The sequence below is a fragment of the Candida tropicalis genome (genome assembly GCF_000006335.3).
Source record: "Candida tropicalis MYA-3404 genomic scaffold supercont3.6, whole genome shotgun sequence".
Classification (NCBI taxonomy): domain Eukaryota; kingdom Fungi; phylum Ascomycota; class Pichiomycetes; order Serinales; family Debaryomycetaceae; genus Candida; species Candida tropicalis.
In genome coordinates, this window is record NW_003020058.1 from 324,342 (window position 1) to 343,202 (window position 18,861).

An 18,861-nucleotide genomic window follows, 5' to 3' on the forward strand; every position below is an offset into this window, starting at 1 on the left:
ATACAGGTATATTTATTATTGACAATGGCATTCATACTTTGGCAAGACAATATTTGGCTAATTGTACATTGTGTTATGTATCAAATGTGGAAGAACATATAATAAGGTCGTGCGCGAACACAAAACTTATGTAAAGAGTTAATCACGGTTAGTTCCTCCTCTTCCTTCATCCTTTGATCTCACGGACAGAATCCCATCTATTTATATAGAGTCCAAGTCCTGGAGGACATTCAGTACAAAACTGACTTCGAAGGTCAAGCTGATGTAACCCTAATTTCCCACATGGTTGCATTTCGACGGGTCGTGTACATGCTAACCAGTCTACGTACGTAACACATTGCTAGCGGATATTCAGATAGTAGTGTATATGCAACAAATATTCTGTCAAATATTGAAAACAGGGAGTGAGGGTAATTTTGCCCCACTTATTCTTATTTTTTTTTGTCAGAAATCTTGACATTAGAAATCACTTTTTAATTTAACACAAGCTGCCAGTTCTTTTCTTCTCTTGAAGTTGGACAATTGTCAAATGAAAGTTTCAGAAGAAGAAGTAGTTCCGCTATTTGAAATTGTGGACCATCCTACGACAAGCGTGGGTTCAGTTATTGACAATCAAGAATTGGTTTGGGAAACTGAAATATTGGATTACCAAGATAAAAAGACAACTAGAAAAAAATATAAAAATGAACCAATTGATTCATTTGAAAATTTTATAAAGTGGTCGGAATTTCAAAACAAGCAAATATTACCTATATTCAATTATCTTCCATATTTTGATCCCAAGGATGCCAATGTTATCAATGAGTGGATATCTGCTTTTAATGAATTTTTTGATTTGTACTCTGGAATAAAGTCGGCATTGTTACGAAGCGATACATATGATTTCCAAGTTAAAAATATCATACATATTCCTGCCCGTGGTCCATGGTTAAAAGAGTGTGTTACAACACTTGGCCGCCGAGTTGTAAAGTATCTTGAATCCAGCAAAATGATTGAGAATCATATCGATAAATCTGGAAATGACATGAGCGTGGTTGATATTTGGAACTACCTACTCAATGCAGATGTGAACTATACAAAAGTTTTAGCTGTCAGATTAAGTGAGATTGCCGAATATATGTTTGTTTACAAAGCTAATATACCCAGAATTGTCACCTCAGACCCCATTCAAGAGTATATTAGACGCAATAATTCCAAGTTTATTGAGCGTTCATATGATCCTGCTATTAAGTTTTTGGTAAAAATTGATCATTTAATATTAGGTACGACATATTACAATGCAGTCAAGGAAAACACTGGGGATTTATTTTGTAAAACAGTAAGTCAGTACTACAAAGATTGGTTAGTGGACCAATCCAAAGACCCTCCCTTGGTTGAAGATGTAATCAAGACATTCAATGAACTTCCAAAATTTGAACATAAACCAATATCTGAAACAGAGGCAAATAACCTTATCTATGCCATGGTTGTAAATGAAGAAAGTGAAAGAAATTTGAGATATCAGAAATTTAGAAAAGAAGGTTTTTTGGATAACCCCGTTAATGAGATATTAGTGTTTATTGGTATATTACTCACAATTGTTTTGTTCATTGTTGGTTTAGTATATCTCGTATCTCCGCGGAAGAAATCTAGAGGTTGAATTATATTAGTGTTAGTTGTTTCTTGTTTAGAATATACACTATGAAACGTTGTTGCAGTTTCTTATTTATTTTCTCCCTTTCCCTATCTCACTTTGTTACGCTTTTTTCGCCTTTTTGATTCACCAGTATAGACACTCTTATTGGGAGAAAACATTAGAAAAAAAAAGGAAGGGGAAACTTCCTTACTTTTCTTTCTTACAACCGTTTAACACATCATCAAATGAGTGCCATATTAACATCAACTACAGCTTCCACCATGGATTCCCCAGGTACTACTCCTGAAATTTTACAACCTCAATTTGATACAGATACAATCGACAATGATATGCATGAGGACCCTGATTTAGAACAATTATCTCATTCATCAACAAAAAAAACAGCTTGAGATATTGGATAATAACATTAATAAAGATAATTGGGATAATGATTTTATAAGATCACTTGAAGAGGAGTTTGATGGTCAGAAGGTTATTAATTTTGATTCTTATATCAAGTGGTCATTGGTTCAAAATGAACAAATTCTTCCAATATTTAACAACCTTCCTTATTTTCATCCTAATGATGGCGAAGTTATCATTGATTGGATCACGGCTTTTAATCGTTTTTTTAACCTATATCCTGGAATCAAGAAGGCTTTGTTAGATTTTGAAACTTTCAATTTTGAGAAGAAAGAAATTCCTAACATTCCTGCTCATAGCTTGTGGTTGAAGGAATGTGTCAAAAGCCTTGAGAGACGAGTAGTTAACTATCTTGAATCTAAGAAAATGATTGAATTTGAAGTTGATAAACCTGAAAATGATGAATTACGTATTTTGGATATTTGGAAATTTTTACTTTCTACAAATGCTAATTTCACCAAAGTATTTACTGTTCGTTTAAGTCAAATTGCAGGATATATTTACAATCCTGAGTATAAGCATAGATTTGAACAATGTAACAAAAGATTTATGATGCGTACATTTGATCCCACCGTTGAGTTCTTGGTTAAAATCGATCATGTATCGCTTGGAATGAAGTATTACTTTTCAGTTAAGGAATGTACTGGTGATATGTTTTGCCTGGTTGTTAATCAGTATTTCAAATCTTGGTTGGCAGATCAGTCCAAAGATGTTCCTACTGTTGAAGAAATAATGGATACTTTTAAAGAAAAACCCGCCTATGAGGCTAAATTAATTTCTCGAACAGAAGCAGTCAAATCTATTTCAGCTATTATTAAGAATGACAAAAACAAAAGGAAAATAAGAAATGATAAAATTAATGGAAGAAAGATTGACCAGCAGAAACTAGGAACAGCTACACTTGGTGGCTATAGAGTTATTCGAAATCTGACTCCATCAATTCGCAGATATACTAGAAAGAATTTGAGAGGTCCAAGGTGGAGACATTAATAAAGCTAATATGAGTTGGAAATGCAAATTTTATATTTCAGTTTAATTAAATCAAATACACAATAAAATAGCACGCAAATGACAAACAAAAAAAAGGTAATTTAAGCACAACGTAATACTAGTAGGATGTGAGATTCATCAACAGAATTATTATGTTTGAGTACTTGAGGAAACTGTAGGATCGGAACTACTATCATCCGGAGCTAAGGGATAAATAGATGTATTATGGAGACTTGCAATACTGGCATCTGTTGAGTCTTGTAGAGTATTACCTTCATCATAATTTACACTACTTAGCATACTCTTGGAAGGACTTATTTTCTGTTGCTGCTGCTGTTGCTGTTGTTGTTGTAGCATATTGGATAAAATATGACTTGAATAAGGTGTAGGACCATGTCTATGAAATCTTCTACCTTCAACGCCATCCTTTGTCGCCGTTGTTGAAACACAACTTGTTGTTGAAGCCCGTGATAATGGACGTGAAAATGGATCAATAAAATCTTGAGATTGCGGAGCATCAAGTGAATCATCATCATTATCATCTATATCCTCATTTGTGAAAGAATCATAATCGTTGAATACGTTCTGATATTCTGATTCAGTGGAAATAATTGAAGAATTAGTGCCATTTATATCATTATTTACTACTTTACCTGGGATTAACTTTGGTGATATTTTGTTTTCCAACGTCTTCAAGTTCTTTGAAGTGACACTATAATGACTTTTTGAAGATGATACATCATCGATTTGATCTCGTGGCTGATCTTGCCTGGAAGATGGGGTGGTATAAGAATTACTAGAAATATCACTTGAATTAGTGATATCATTCAACTTATCAGTTGAGCCCAAATTCAAGACCCCACTCTTGATAGATCTGATACTTGCTTCTGGATGTGACATAATACTGTTCTAAAGAAAAATTAATAAATAAGAAACTACCAAAAAAATAACTATTGATTTTTTTTAAAAAAGAGGAAGATCAAGATTGTTTAATTTGAAAATAAATTTGTTGAAAGATTGGGCAAATTGATTTTTATTTTTCTGTAGTAGTAGTTGTTGTTGAATCATGTATGTTGCTTTTTCTCACTTAGTAAATGAAATACATGTAATAAAATAAAATTGCATCACTCACACTTTCTCTCTCATCCTCACTAACAATTTTATATTTGTGTCATTCACTTTGTACGCTGCCCTCTCACACAGAGGAAAATTAAGGGGGTTGGATGATTGGGTTGGGATTGGATCTTTTTTTTCTATTACTACTCCAATATTGCCAAATCATCAAATTTTACAAGTTCTCTTCTCTTTACACTTTGTAAATTCAATTAAATAATGACTGACTTACTGTGGTTGTTGAATAAAGTAATTATGACCAATTCAATTCAGATTTAGGTTTGAAATTGTTTGTGAGTTAACACCATCAGAATTTTTACTTTCCCTTATCGGTTATATGATGTAATCAGTAGATCATAAGCAAAAACTAAGCGAAAAAGATCAAACCGAATGAAAGATCATCATGCATTAGATATATGATGAGGGAAATTTATCCCTTTCAATAATAAGAACAATCTCTCTATGCTCAGAAGTTGAGTAGTATATTTATTGCATGTGGAATTCCACAAAATAGATATCGTCAATCTGATTTGCGATTAGCTTTCATAATTTAATAGTCTTGTTTCTTTCATTCTTAAGTTTACTTTGTATATTTATTAACATTCATACAGTATTAATTTAGAGTATCAGTGCTAATCCAAAGAAATCTTAAATGAATAGTTTATATATGGATTTATACTGAGTTACGTATTTAATCACAGGATGATTGTGTAGTTACATATCTGTTTTTATCAAGTTAATAGGAGGTGGGAGCTAAACCACATGCAAGCATCTCATCTGCGCTGACATGTATCTGGTATTGAGATTTAAGTCTTATTTCTAGACTACTATTATGAGTTATACTTCTTAATATTTGTCAGAAGAACTACCTCGGTATAGCACGTCAGATCTTCCTCACAAGTCGTGTACAACTGTCATCGTCTCTCAATTAATTTAAAACGCGCGCAAGTGTGGAGTTGGTTGGACACAAAAGAAAAAAATGAATTGGACAACCGACAAAGATAACAAAGCAAAACGAAAAATTCTTCAGAGATAGGCAACAACAAGAACAACATTTCAAAACCAATGTCCATTGAACTTAAATATAATAACCTTGGTGAATCTGGATTAAAAATAGCACCAATTATTGTTGGTTGTTTAGGTTTTGGTACCAAGAAATATGCTGACTGGGTTATAGAGGATGAAGAAGAAGTGTTCAAGATCTTAAAAAAAGCATATGATGTTGGCTTAAGAACATTTGATACTGCAGATGTATATTCAATGGGTAAATCAGAAGAATTACTTGGTAAGTTTATCAAAAAATTCAATATCCCTAGAGATAGAATTGTAATCATGTCAAAAGTGTTTTACCCAGTTGATCCTGATACACCACGTTTTGGTTTAACCAATTATAACGAGTTCCCAGCAATTAATTATGCCAACTCTAAAGGTTTATCAAGAAAACATATTTTTGATGCTGTTGAAGCTTCGGTGAAAAGATTGGGAACTTATATGGATGTCTTGCAACCACATAGATTAGACCCAGACACACCAAAAAAAGAAATCATGAAGGCATTGAATGATGTTGTTGATCAAGGATATGCCAGATATCTTGGGGCCTCTTCTATGAAAGCTGTTGAATTTGCCCAATTACAGTTTATTGCTGAGCAAAATGGATGGCACAAATTCATCAGTATGCAGAACTATTATAATTTGATTTATCGTGAAGAGGAAAGAGAAATGATTCCATTTTGTCAAGACAATGTTATTAACAAAGTAGGGATTATTCCCTGGTCACCTATTGCTAGAGGTGTATTAGCTAGACCCGTTGGTATATCATCGGAAACATCCAGAGTTAAGTCTGATACTGCTAGATTTAAAATGTTACATCTTGATGAATTGACTGATGCTGATATTGAGATTATATCCCGAGTCGAGAAAGTGGCTAAGGATAAAGGTTTCAGCATGGCCGTGATTGCCACAGCCTGGGTCATATCCAAGGGATGCAATCCTATTGTTGGACTTTCGTCAACAGAAAGAATAGATGATATTATCAAAGCAACCACAGTGACATTTACTGACGAGGAGATTAAATTCTTGGAAGAACCTTATGTCCCGAAGAATGTCACCGACTAGATTCTAGTTTTGTTTCTGTTGCAGAGAAATTTGCAAAGTCGGATGTAAGGTTCTTGGCCATGACTTTCTTCTTTGTGGAACATTGACGTACAAAAGTATTATTAATAGAATATATACAATACGTGTTAAAAGATAATAATTCCAAACCGATCATGATTGTTTTATTGTTTTGCATGTGTAACATTTCTTTTTTTCCAAATACGATCTAATAAGTGAACTCGAAGTTGAAGTTACCTGCACTCAAAGGGATAAGAAATGTTTCAAATAATAATAGCAATAATAATAAATTATCTAGTTACTACTCCGAATCCCCGAAATTGAATTAATCTCTCGGATGAACTAAAGATATTCCTTCTGGCGTGTCTAGATATATCGATGGTATTATTATTTTCTGTATCTAACAATTAAGCGATCTTGTCATGCTTACCGTCTTAAATATACGACGCGCGTTTAAAAATTATAATTAATACACAAAACAAAATGTGGCTAAATAGACAGACATCGACATAGACATGGACACCAACAAGTATGGTTGGATTCCTAGATAGGACCATATCCAAACCAGTTTGCTGATATATATACCAATGCTTTTTTGAATATAGTATTGATGTTTTTATTTTTTTCAAACTACCCCTCACTTTCGGAGATGAACTTGATGTAGCAAATACAACCGTCCCGTAAAATGCTTGAAATTAAATAATAAAATTATACCGAATAAAACCGTAAAAAGATAATAATCAACCTATTATAAATCTATATCCTTCGTATTTAAATATCTTGTTCCAAATAAAAAAAAATATCAAATTTCTTTTCTTTGATTTGTTTTGTCTTAGTTAGAGGAGTTCTTCCGTAACATCAGGACACACATTCTCATGGTAACATATAAAGTCACGTCTGTGTCCAAACTTTATGATTCTTTTTGTTTTCATTTCTTCCATTTATGTATTAATAAAAAAAAAACCAAACATACAAAATAATAGTAATGAATGCAATTAACATTTTGTGTATACTATTTACATTCATCACTTGTATATTCAGTAGAATAATTACTGAAAACACAGTGGAATATAATAGGTTAAGTTTAGTTGCAGGACACACTGAAATAGGCCGTGGTGTATATTGGTCAATTGTTGATAACATTTTAAATGGATTTGCAGGTACTCTTGAAAATCGTGGAGATTTTTATATTTCAAGTAGTTCTCCTAATATAGGACTTCAAGTGGAAATGGTTTCTGGTCTTGGATCAATTATTAACCATGGTTTAATGTCAATTAATTCAATTGCTTCTAAACTTATTCCAAGTCATGTTAATTTTGCTGGTAAATCATTTGAAAATCATGGTAGATTATATTTAGGTTCAGCTTCTAGTATATTGAAAAAATCACATACATCAATAACTACTCCTCAATGGTTAAATAAAGGTACAATTATTCTTTATCAAGAAAATAAATATTCTGGTAAAGTTAAATTTGGTGCAATTTTTCCCATTACAAATGAAGGTCTGATTTGTCTTTATAATCAAGAGTTTGTTCAAACAACAAGAATAAATGGTTTTGGTTGTATAATTGCAAATAAAATGGGTAGAATTGAATTACTGGGCAGAATGCATGCTGGTGATCAAACCTTTGTTTTAGGAGATAAAGAAAGTGTTCTTAGTGTTCATGCTTCACTTGGTGGTTGTACTTATAAGGTTGCTGGTTTTGGTAATGGAAATATTATTCTGTTAGAATCCCCATTAGTAGGAATACCTATCTTTGGTCCTCCAGCTTTTGATTATGATCCAAGATCAGGTATATTAACTTTAAGAACTGCCATTCTTTCACAAAGGTTTAGTATTGGTAAAGGTTATAACCCTGCATTATTCTTTGTTACTAATGATTCAGATTTTGGAATTGAAGGTATATTGGGAAATGCCATTACTTATTCTGGTCCTATTCCTGCCCAATCTAGAGGTAGTGGTCATTGTGGTCTATGTAATTATAAATTTCCAGTTGCACCTGGTTCTGTGCCAACAACCCAAAGAATAAAAGTTCCATATATGCTTGGAGATGATGTTCAAGTTGAAACTGAAGCAGATGTTATTGTTAGAGCCAACGATGAAGGTCATTGGTATACAACAACTATAGTATATCCATATACCGTACAAAAAGAAGAAATAATTGGATCTCCAACATCAATTCCTGTTGCTGAAGCTGCTGAACCAAATAAACCAGAAGATTCCTCAAATAATTTATCCGCTGGAACTGATTTGATAGGAGAGCAACCAAAAAAACCAACAAATTTATTGAACTCAGGTAACGGACAAGATGAATCAAATAGCCCAGTTGGATCAGATAACCCAAATGATTCAAGAAACCCAGCATTATTTGGAGTTTCACCAGTAGGATTACCTACCAATGATAACAACAATGAAAACAACAACAACAACAACAACAATGGAGAGTTATTGGAATCTAATGAAAATGCAAATGAATCACCTAAACAACCAGACCATGAACTTGTTCAACCAATTTGGTCTGAATATCCTCTGTATGAAATTCCACATGAATCTGAGTGGTATGAACCATCAGAAACTTGTGAACATGAGGATGAACATTATCACACCGAAGATGTTTATCAGTACTATACTGATGATGAAGAAGATGGACGCTTACATAATGGAAATGATTTACATCATACCCAAAATGAACATCATCATGGTGAATATGACAACCACCACCATACAGATGAGGAGTTAGACCAACTGACCAATGAAGAACACAACCATACCAAAGATCATCACTATCCAAATAAAGAAGAAGAACATCTTACTCAAGTCGGACAGGATCATCATTCAGATAAAGATAACCATTACTCTGAAGAAGGGGATGACCAAGCCACGGAACATTATCACCTTCATACCGAAGAATACCCCATTAACATTGAAGGGGAAACAAGATCATCGACGGATTTATTATTTGCTGTTACACATAGTATCAGTTCAGACGTAAACCATCAGGATAGCAGTACTAATCAATTTGACAATTTGCAACTGAGTGAAAGTCTACTGAGATTACTTTCTTTACCAGCAATTTCGGATGTTTCTAGTTCTGCTATTGAATCTATTGCTACTGGTGATGGTGTCAATGACAGTCAAAGCCAAAATTTAAAAGACATGTCAAACTCCAATTCAGATTCTTTATTCGTGGTTCACACTATTTCCACATCAAATGAACTTCTGGAATTCTCTGCAGTGAGTTCTCCGTCTGATATATTTGAAATTTCAAATGAATCTGTTTATGGTGATCATTCTTTAGAAGAGCCACATTATTCTTCACATGATTATGATGCTTTTCATGGAGAACATAAAAAGAGTTCACAATATGTTTTAAGTTTGGAAACTGAATTCTTGGAAGAGCCATTATCTTCTAGTTCCTATCTATCATCCTTACCGTCTTCAATTGCTTCATCTGAATTTAGTAAATCCCTATTGGCTGGAAATTATTTTGAGCCTGGTAATTCTGTCATTTCAACACATATTTCAAATGAACCAAATCCAAGTTCTACTATTTCTTTAGTTGATAACGAAAATGCTGATGAATTAACTTTAAATGATAATCCACTGTCTGTTGACTATAACTCAAAAGACAATGACTATGAAAAACCATCATCAATTGGAGGACAACATTTTGATATTCATATTTCTAATAGTGGAATAATGTCTTCAGATCTGAATATTAAATTAGATATGACAAAAGGAGAGTCGTATCCGACTGATGATATTGATTATAAAAGTGATTCATCCGAAATAAATTTCATTGAAAATTCTTCACTGGTTGAAATTCAACTACAAATTGCTTCTGTTCAAAGTTTGATTCCAGAATTACCCGACCAAGAATATCCATTCGATGAAACATATTCATGGACCGGTAATTTGCAGCTATTTGAATTGGTATCTTCAAATGAAAATATAATATCTCATGAAACCAATCAGTTGGTTTCTTCCAAAGACGAATCATATGATACCACTACAACAAGCAAATCTGAAGCAGCCAATAATTTAATACCATCATCTGAATCTAAACCAACTGAAAACTTAATGTCATCATTAGAAGCTAAACCTTCAAATATGGAAACACTTTCATCAAAATCACAACCAATAACAAGTTTAAATCCTTCCTCAGAATCTGAACCGACTAGCAATGATATCTCAGCTGCAGAATCATCAGCAATGAATAACTTATTGTCAGAATCTAAATCACAACCCATCAACAATATTGATTCAACAGATAAGTTAAACCAACCAGGTGTATCCTCATCTCCCGATAATAAACCCAACTCGTTAATTGTTGTAGCTGACACCAGTAAATCAATGATTACAATGCAATCAACATCTACCAATGAAGTTGAATTGAATAATGAAGAGCAAAAACAATCCTCTGGTGAAAATGGCAATTCATCTCATGGCGATGGTAAACTTGATGGTGGATTGGAGAAAGATGTTGAACATTTGGTGAATACTCTTCGAACAAAAACAATAAATAATGAAGTTCTGACATATTTCATTAGTGCTCATTCAGTTGTTGAACTTAATCCAAAGGACTCATCAACAGAATATGTGAATAATTGTCCTGAATGTAAAAGTATTTCCGTGTTGTCTGTTTTACTTGCTAGTTACTTATTTCTTGCTTATTAAACAATAAAAAGCAATGTATGGTTTATAATATATTATACATTAGTCTTTAGTTAAGTAGTATCTATTCTGTTTGATTTTTATAGATTGTAATATTATTAATTGATATTTATTATATTTTCTTAATGGCTGCTAATGATGCAGCAATAGAGAACAAGTAGAAAACCGATGAACGATGAAGACAAATCAAGCAAGAGAAAAAAAAAAAAATTGGATTTAAAATTCCCCCCTTTTTTTCAATTTTTATTTCATTTTCTTTCAATACTATCTTGAACAATTCTTTTTCATTAACTATTCCCATAATGTTATCTAGAGTTGCTAGAAATTCTTCATTATTGAAGCAATTACCAAAATTAAGACAAACAACTGTTTTGCCAGTTGTTTTAAAGAATTCCATTCGTTTTCATGCAACTTCTTCAGAAAATAAAGAAATTTTCACTAAACTTACTGATTCTAAAGATCCTCAACGTAATCAATTCTTTCAATATACTTGGGGTTCATGGTTGAAAAATGACAAGTTAAACAAGAAAAAGAGAGAAACTGTGTTTTCAATTGAAGGTTTAACTTTATTTCTTGATACCATAAAGGGTTTTGAAACCACACTTTCTCAACCAAAACATTTACATGGTTCATTTGTTTTAGGTCAAAATAAGGATTTATTAGGGGAAGCTGAGGATAAAATTATTCTCAGATCAATTGCTTCAATTCATGAAGGTAAACATCACCGTATTTATAAGCTTACTTTGAACACAGGTAGGGATTTGGTGTTGAGAATTCCATATAAATTAGATTCTGATGCTGCAATTGCTGCTAAAATCAAAAGTGAAGTTGCCACTTTAGATTTTTTGAACTTGAAGTTGGGATTGAAAGTTCCAAGAGTTTTATCTTATGGTTCAGATGTCTACAATGAAGTTGGTAGTCCATATATATTGGAAGAATTTATTCCTGGTGATTTGTTGATGAGAAAATGGCACCCATTAAGTCCAGATTCTGAAGAAACCAACAAGGCTTTACACGAAGTTATTGATCCAATTGCTGAGTTTCAAGATAAATTATTAAGTGTTACTTTTAACAAATTTGGATCCTTGTATTTCCATGATGATGTTGAAGGATCATTACAAAATGATTTACCTTATGATGGAGAAACCAATGAAGATTTGAAAAACAGATGGAGAATTGGTCCTAGTGTCGAAAGACAATTCAGTAAAAACAAAGAAAAATTGCCACAAAATCTTATTGATGAATTAAATGGTCCTTGGGATGCATCTAATCCAATTGCTCTTATGGAATCTGTTGCTGATATTGAATTAGAAAATGCCAAAAATAAATTGGCTTTAATCAATGCTGATGCTGGAGCAAATGAAAATGATAAAGACTTGATCAATAAGCAAATCAAGACTTTTGAACATTTGAAAAAAATCACTCCTTTATTGATCAATACCAAATCAAAATCTATTATGAATGTTGAAGAATTATTTAAACCAAGATTATATATTCCAGATTTAGACCCATTGAACGTCATTCAACAAGGTAAAGATGTTAATTACTTTATTGATTTTGAAGGTTCCACCATTAAGCCATTTATTTTGACTGGTTATCCTAAATTTGTTGCTTATGAAGGTGCAAAGATCTACAATTTGGAAGAAGATATTCCTGGTTACAATGAATTAGATGAATTGGAAAAGGAACAATATGCATTCATGTACTATAAAACCAGAAACGAAAGAATGTGGGAATTTGAATTGAATAAACACAGACATGACTTGATTGCTGTTGCTTCCCCACATATTAAAGTTATCAAAAGTCCATATTTGCAAGCATTAGACTTGAAGACCGATAATGACCACTTGTATGTTGAAGGATCTATCGTTCAATTACAAGCCTTATGGGAAGCTTATGTTGCCAACGAATTGGTTAACTCCAAAGATTCCAAATTCCCAATTGAATATACTGCTGAATACTTGGATCAACACCAACAAGATTTAAGTGATCATCAATTGGAAACTGTTTCTAGTCCATTCTCAGCAACTGGTGGTTGGATTCCTCAAGATATGTTCAATACATTAAAAGATCAAGGTATCATTGTTGAAACTGAAGATGGTAATTACAAGATTGAAACTGAAAAAGTCTTAGAAAACCCACCAAAGCCAGAAGAAAAGAATTAATGAATTAGTTTGTGAATTATTTTTGTTTATGCAACTTGTATATATCTATGTGTAAAAAAAAAAAAAATCTCTCGCCAATCCAAATATATTATTTATAAATATTTTCTTGCCAATTGTTTAATTTTCAAATCGAAATCTGGAGAAATAATTGCATCATTGACATTATAGAATGGATTCATCAAATATTTAACATATAATTCATTGACTTCTTGAAAGAATTGTTTTATTGAAGTTTCTTCTTTACAATTATAACATAAGATAAATTTCACTTGACTTTGTAAAATATATGCATTTATAGATAATCCATAAAATTGATCAATCTTACCAAGATTTAAAATTGAATTACTATAAGTTTGATCTTCTATTAGATCTAATGACGAATTTGCAATAAATGGTAATAATTCTTTAGTTGATGGTGTAAATTGTGATTTTCCAGGAATTTGATTATCACTAGATGTTATATTTGTACTTTTAAATGATGAAAATTCTAACTCATATAAAGGATTATCTTTTGTTCCTATAATAGTGAAATAATATGAAGATGTAGAGGCAGATGATGATGACATAAGTTGATTTTGATGATAGGATATTAGTTACTTTTCGTTAAACATAGGTTTCCCTTTCTGTATGTTTTTTTTTTTTGGTTCTCCAATTTACTGTTTCTTTCTTTTTTTTTTTTATTTGGTTCTTGATTTGCAGTCGTGTACAAGATCAAAATATCCAGTCGTGCACTGTATGACAAAAATATATCAAATTGGGATTGTTTTCGTTTCTTCCACTTTTGTAACTTTCGCTCTAAATTTTTTTGTTGTGTGTTGTGTTGTGGGTTTCACACCTTTGCATGTACGACCATCATCATCATCATCTTCATTAACAGCATCATTTCACTCACACTGAAACTTATTCTTTCTCAATATAAAACAAGATTATCATTAACTCTGAAACAATTCAAAAAGAAGAATTTTAAAAGTCAATAAATTCACATCAAACAAACAAAAAATCAGTTCATCTTTTCTTTAATTTTTGTTTTTGTTTATCATTACACTTTAACATTCCATTTTCAAGTTGATTAAAATAGTTGTATTCTCAACACCTTTGATTGACTCAATACTTTTTCTTTTTTTTTTTTTTTTTTTTGACAATAATACCAAAAGAAGACTCCTGAATAACAACAACAATCAAATCAAACGATCAGCTATTATAATTGTAACCCATCATCTGACATTTTATTAACGAGCTCAATCAGTTACCTATTCCAATACATTGATAGAAGTAAACACGGACGGAGGGAAGAACCGAGTGTGAAATAGTTCAAATTACAACATAAACGATACGATTATGACAACCTCCAAATCATGGGGTCGTTCGCAATTACATCACGACCATATGGATCCAATCAAACCAAATTTAATCTTTTCATCTAATATCCCACACAAGATCCATAATCTAATACATAATTTAAAACATCATAATTTTGAAGATAAACCTTGGAGTATAACTATAAATATTCAATTAAATAATTTGGTTTCTAGACATGGATCAATCAAATTGACAGATTTGGAGGATTTAATAAATATTCATGCCAATAAACATTATATCTTACGAATTTTAAAGAATGAACAATGGGAATATACACCATATGAAGAAATATTTATCGTTATGGTGAAATTAATAGTATTAAAATTTAATGAAAAAACTACCATTGAATTCCAACAAGATGAGAATTACTTGATTTTGAAACAATGTGGATTTTTAGAAGAAATTGAAGAATACATGAAAAAAATATATCATAATTACCATGAAGAAGAATCATCAAGTATGGCTGATAAACTGATGAATAATGATTATGATGTTAGTGATTCTACATTAGAATATAGTGAGACAGAAGAGAATGGGGAATTTGAAGGTAAACATCTTGAACCTTTGAAATCAAATGATACTTTAATTGATGAATTTAGAAGGAGGTTTAGTGATATTAGTGATGAAGAAAAGTCATTTAACCGAAACCTGGACTTTATTAATAATATTAGTAATTTAAGACATAATGATGAAGAAGATAATGAACTACTGAAAAAATTGAATGTTGATGATGATGATACTATTGAAGTTACTTTAAAAGATCAGCACACTCCACAACTAGTGCATGAAGTTTATAATCCTTTCCGTTTGGATGATTTGGTAGAAGTTGATTGTGAAAATGAAGAGGATTTTGATTTAAAGGATTCTGTTGATCCATTCTTTCCACTGCCAACTTCTCCAGTTAAAAAAGAATTTACTGAAGATGACGAAATTATCAAAATATCAAGACAGCTGTCGTTTCAATCTCCAACGAAATCGAAAAGATCACAAAGTTTATCAAGAATGTCATCATTATCAATGATAGATGATGATAGATTTGGATTAGATTACGCATTTAATTCCAATGGTAATAATGTTCCATCTTTTATTAAAGATAATAAGAAATTTAAATTTATCAAAGTTGGTAAAGTTCAAAAATTTGTCAATCTTTTTGAAGAACAACAAAAAGAGTTACAAGATGTTAATATAACTTCAGCTACTAGTAGTAGAAGAGCAAGTAGGACAAGTTCCAGAGCAGGTAGTCCTGGAAAATTTTAGGATATTGTTTAATTAATGTATTTAATGTTGTATAAATCAAATAATTTTCTTTCAAAGAAATGAAGAATTCCCCCCCCCCCCGTGTAAATATTGTAAAACCCAAAAAAATAATGTGTATTAATTATGACCTATAATTAATTTCCTTGTATTGAAGTATATTTATCTCCATTGATATTACCATTACCATTACTATTTGTGTCGTTAATATTACTATTTCCTCCAGTCATTTCAAATTGGGCAATTTTATCCGTTAGCAAATTAAATTGATTAAATAAAGAATCAATTTCTTCTTGTTTCCATTCAGATTTCTCTTGTGATACTTTAATACTATTTAATACCCAAATTTCTTTTAAACTTCGTGATATACTTATTAAATCTTGACATAATCTAATTATTTGTATACAATTATTTTCCATTGTAACACTTTCCATAGCTAATGTTTCAGTAGTTTTATTTGCATTTTGTAAATTTTCAAATATATTTGTAAATTTTAATATTATTGTTTCTATTATATTATCTATCTTCTGTAGTAATGCAATGGATTTTGGCTGCATGATTGATTGGATCTTGGTAATAAATATCGTTCTGGATAAACGTGATTGTTTTGACTATGGATTTTTTTTTTTCTGTTAACAAATGTTTTTTCTTATTTTTTTCCCTGCTATTTTGGTAAGAATGGTTGATGTTATGTTCAACAAAAGTACACTACTTATCGAAATGTTGCAAATCAATTAAAAATCAATATAACTCCACTTATATTCTCCCTATTTACCAAAATATAAATTTAACAAACTTCCAAAGTAAAAGAACGACATATTTAAAAGCTTTGTAAATATTAACAACTATCCAAATAGCTCTTAAAGCAATAATTATAAAATTTTCAAGACATGAATAAAGAACTTTATATATCCAACCCACATTACTAATGCTCTTCTTTTTCAGTAATGTACCATGGAAAACATTTGCACTTATTGATTGATCCAAATAATCCAATCTTTCTGTTATTTTTCTTAAATCTAAAGACAATGAAGCATTGATTTCTGAAATTGATCTGTCACTTGCACTCAACAAAGTATCAATCTTGATCGAATACACATCATTAACCATATGGATTACCGATTTTATCTCTTCCATAAATCCAGCATATAAATCTTCATATGCTGGAATGTAATCATCATTGATTTTGGATATAGTTGTTAAAATATCATAAACGGAAATTCGAGTCACTTGTTGGACTTTTTTGTCCACAACTTCAAGATAATTAGGATAAACAGTAAGTAAATATTGTGACCTAAGATTGACATATTGTTGAAAATATTCTAAATTCAATGCAATATTTTGAAATATCAATTCACGTTCATCAAAAATTTCATCACACTTTGCCTTTACTACTTCCAGATTATCTTCACTGGGTGTCTGTAAATCACCATCACCTGTCTCGTCTTCTCCAGTAATAGCACTGCCACTAGCTGTGCCTTCGGAACTAGAATGAGCATGTGTATGTAATTCTGAGCTTCCACGTTTATCTGATGGTATAAATTCAACCTGCAGTACTGATTGTTTCATGTTAATGTCCGGCATTTCATCATCTTCATCAAACTTAGACGTTGGTGTTGTAGGCTCTACACGAATCTGTGGTAAAGCTAACTCTGAAGGCATTGAATCAGAATCTTCAAATGTTGGTGGGGTAAGTCTTTTGAAAAACTGTTTTGCCAATGGATCATTGTCATTCATTTCTTGCCTTTCTGATGCAACCTGTTTTTCAGCATAAGCCTGTCTTTCCTCTGTGGTTGAGAATTCATTGATAGCATTAGATGAACTTGAAGAATCCCCACCACCACCACCATTTCCTCCTCCGCCACTAGATCCATTACTACCACCAGCATAGAATTTCTTCATTTTATTTCTAATTTTATGTCTCTTTGGTGATTTTGAACGAGTGATTTTAAAATTATGCAAATCGGTATCTGAACTTGAACCTGCTTCCATGGAAATTTTCCGGTTATGATTTCTCAACTTAATTCCACTAAATTCATCATATTCATGTTCTGCCTGTGACAGATCCTCATCTGTTAATTTATCGCCATGTTTACTTTTCAAAGTGAAAATCTTTTTCTTACTAGAGCCAGCTGATTGAGAATGTGAATGCTGCTCTTCGTCTTCGTCTGGTGTTAAATTTGGAAACCATAAATTGCCATGAGGATCTTTAAGCTCGTTCCAATGATTAACTCTCCATCTAGGATCTCCAACAAATTCATTTAAATCAATTGCCCACATCATTTTCCAATGTTTTCTTTTCCGTCCAGCAGAACCATCATATTTTGCTTCAGCATTATGCAGACTAAAAACATTACAAGCCAAAGGAATAGTTTTCATATGGATTAATGGTTGCGGATGTTCATTATATTTGTTTCTGATCTTTCGATTTCTTATAATTTGAATAGGATTGTAAACTCCTTCAACTCCGGGATGTTCATTTGTATCCTTATGCTGTTCATTCCACTCATATGTTCTCTGGATATAAAGATACTTAACAGCTAAAGTGGTCTTCACTTTTTCGGCTCTAATAAGTGTTCCTCTTGAAATCTTAATGTTTGACAAACTATCTTGCTGCAATTTCTCTGGAGTTTCAGATGTTGGGTCAACAACGTTTCTCTCAACGCTTAGCAATTTCCTCGTATCCAAAAAAATCGATGTCAATTCGCTTGCTTTCTTGAGCTCTGCTTTTGTCACTTCATGATGTTTCTCATCACCATGACTTTCTTCCAAATAATGCTGGCCATCCTCCGTCAGGGGTGGTAAAGAAGAAACTTGCGTAGTGGAAGTATCCAAGGAAGTCAAATCAATGTCAAAATCATTATAAGTCTTGGGTGATACAGTACGGATTATAGGTTTGTTTGGTGGACGTTTCTGGGGTATAAGGTCTGGTAATTCTGTCCTAACATGAGGGGAGGTAGGAGATGAACCTTTGGAATCATCATTAGTTGTTTGATCTACTTTGGAAAGTCTTAATTGCGAAGATACAACACGTTTTTTCTTGGGCAGTTGCTTTGTACTTGAACTCGACCCTTCGCTTGACATGCTTTTCCTAAGTACGAACAGGGAGTCGATTGATTTTTGTTTTGCGTTGTTTTGGTAGTACTATGGTTCTT

General features: G+C 32.0%; 10 protein-coding genes across 10 annotated transcripts; 6 read left to right on the forward strand and 4 right to left on the reverse strand. All coding sequences in view use genetic code 12, as the record gives it.

Annotated features, from left to right (window-relative positions):
- Window positions 1-529: 529 nt before the first annotated feature.
- CTRG_04422 (uncharacterized protein) lies at window positions 530-1,639 on the forward strand (the record flags this gene model as incomplete). The annotated part of the gene is made up of 1 exon (XM_002550078.1): window positions 530-1,639. One exon carries the CDS (start codon window positions 530-532, stop codon window positions 1,637-1,639), a length of 1,110 nt encoding a protein of 369 aa, XP_002550124.1.
- A 765-nt stretch (window positions 1,640-2,404) lies between these two features.
- Window positions 2,405-3,028, forward strand: CTRG_04423 (uncharacterized protein; the record flags this gene model as incomplete). The annotated part of the gene is made up of 1 exon (XM_002550079.1): window positions 2,405-3,028. One exon carries the CDS (start codon window positions 2,405-2,407, stop codon window positions 3,026-3,028), a length of 624 nt encoding a protein of 207 aa, XP_002550125.1.
- Window positions 3,029-3,178: 150 nt separating this feature from the next.
- On the reverse strand, window positions 3,179-3,928 carry CTRG_04424 (uncharacterized protein; the record flags this gene model as incomplete). The annotated part of the gene is made up of 1 exon (XM_002550080.1): window positions 3,179-3,928. The coding sequence occupies one exon, from the start codon at window positions 3,926-3,928 to the stop codon at window positions 3,179-3,181; it is 750 nt and encodes a 249-aa protein (XP_002550126.1).
- A 1,278-nt stretch (window positions 3,929-5,206) lies between these two features.
- On the forward strand, window positions 5,207-6,256 carry IFD3 (Ifd3p; the record flags this gene model as incomplete). The annotated part of the gene is made up of 1 exon (XM_002550081.1): window positions 5,207-6,256. The coding sequence occupies one exon, from the start codon at window positions 5,207-5,209 to the stop codon at window positions 6,254-6,256; it is 1,050 nt and encodes a 349-aa protein (XP_002550127.1).
- A 982-nt stretch (window positions 6,257-7,238) lies between these two features.
- Window positions 7,239-10,931, forward strand: CTRG_04426 (uncharacterized protein; the record flags this gene model as incomplete). Its single annotated transcript, XM_002550082.1, has 1 exon — window positions 7,239-10,931. One exon carries the CDS (start codon window positions 7,239-7,241, stop codon window positions 10,929-10,931), a length of 3,693 nt encoding a protein of 1,230 aa, XP_002550128.1.
- A 299-nt stretch (window positions 10,932-11,230) lies between these two features.
- CTRG_04427 (uncharacterized protein) lies at window positions 11,231-13,093 on the forward strand (the record flags this gene model as incomplete). Its single annotated transcript, XM_002550083.1, has 1 exon — window positions 11,231-13,093. The coding sequence occupies one exon, from the start codon at window positions 11,231-11,233 to the stop codon at window positions 13,091-13,093; it is 1,863 nt and encodes a 620-aa protein (XP_002550129.1).
- Window positions 13,094-13,185: 92 nt separating this feature from the next.
- On the reverse strand, window positions 13,186-13,659 carry TRS20 (TRAPP subunit; the record flags this gene model as incomplete). The annotated part of the gene is made up of 1 exon (XM_002550084.1): window positions 13,186-13,659. One exon carries the CDS (start codon window positions 13,657-13,659, stop codon window positions 13,186-13,188), a length of 474 nt encoding a protein of 157 aa, XP_002550130.1.
- Window positions 13,660-14,431: 772 nt separating this feature from the next.
- On the forward strand, window positions 14,432-15,709 carry CTA9 (Cta9p; the record flags this gene model as incomplete). The annotated part of the gene is made up of 1 exon (XM_002550085.1): window positions 14,432-15,709. The coding sequence occupies one exon, from the start codon at window positions 14,432-14,434 to the stop codon at window positions 15,707-15,709; it is 1,278 nt and encodes a 425-aa protein (XP_002550131.1).
- A 134-nt stretch (window positions 15,710-15,843) lies between these two features.
- Window positions 15,844-16,263, reverse strand: MED22 (Med22p; the record flags this gene model as incomplete). The annotated part of the gene is made up of 1 exon (XM_002550086.1): window positions 15,844-16,263. The coding sequence occupies one exon, from the start codon at window positions 16,261-16,263 to the stop codon at window positions 15,844-15,846; it is 420 nt and encodes a 139-aa protein (XP_002550132.1).
- Window positions 16,264-16,477: 214 nt separating this feature from the next.
- CTRG_04431 (uncharacterized protein) lies at window positions 16,478-18,790 on the reverse strand (the record flags this gene model as incomplete). Its single annotated transcript, XM_002550087.1, has 1 exon — window positions 16,478-18,790. The coding sequence occupies one exon, from the start codon at window positions 18,788-18,790 to the stop codon at window positions 16,478-16,480; it is 2,313 nt and encodes a 770-aa protein (XP_002550133.1).
- Between the last annotated feature and the right edge of the window lie 71 nt (window positions 18,791-18,861).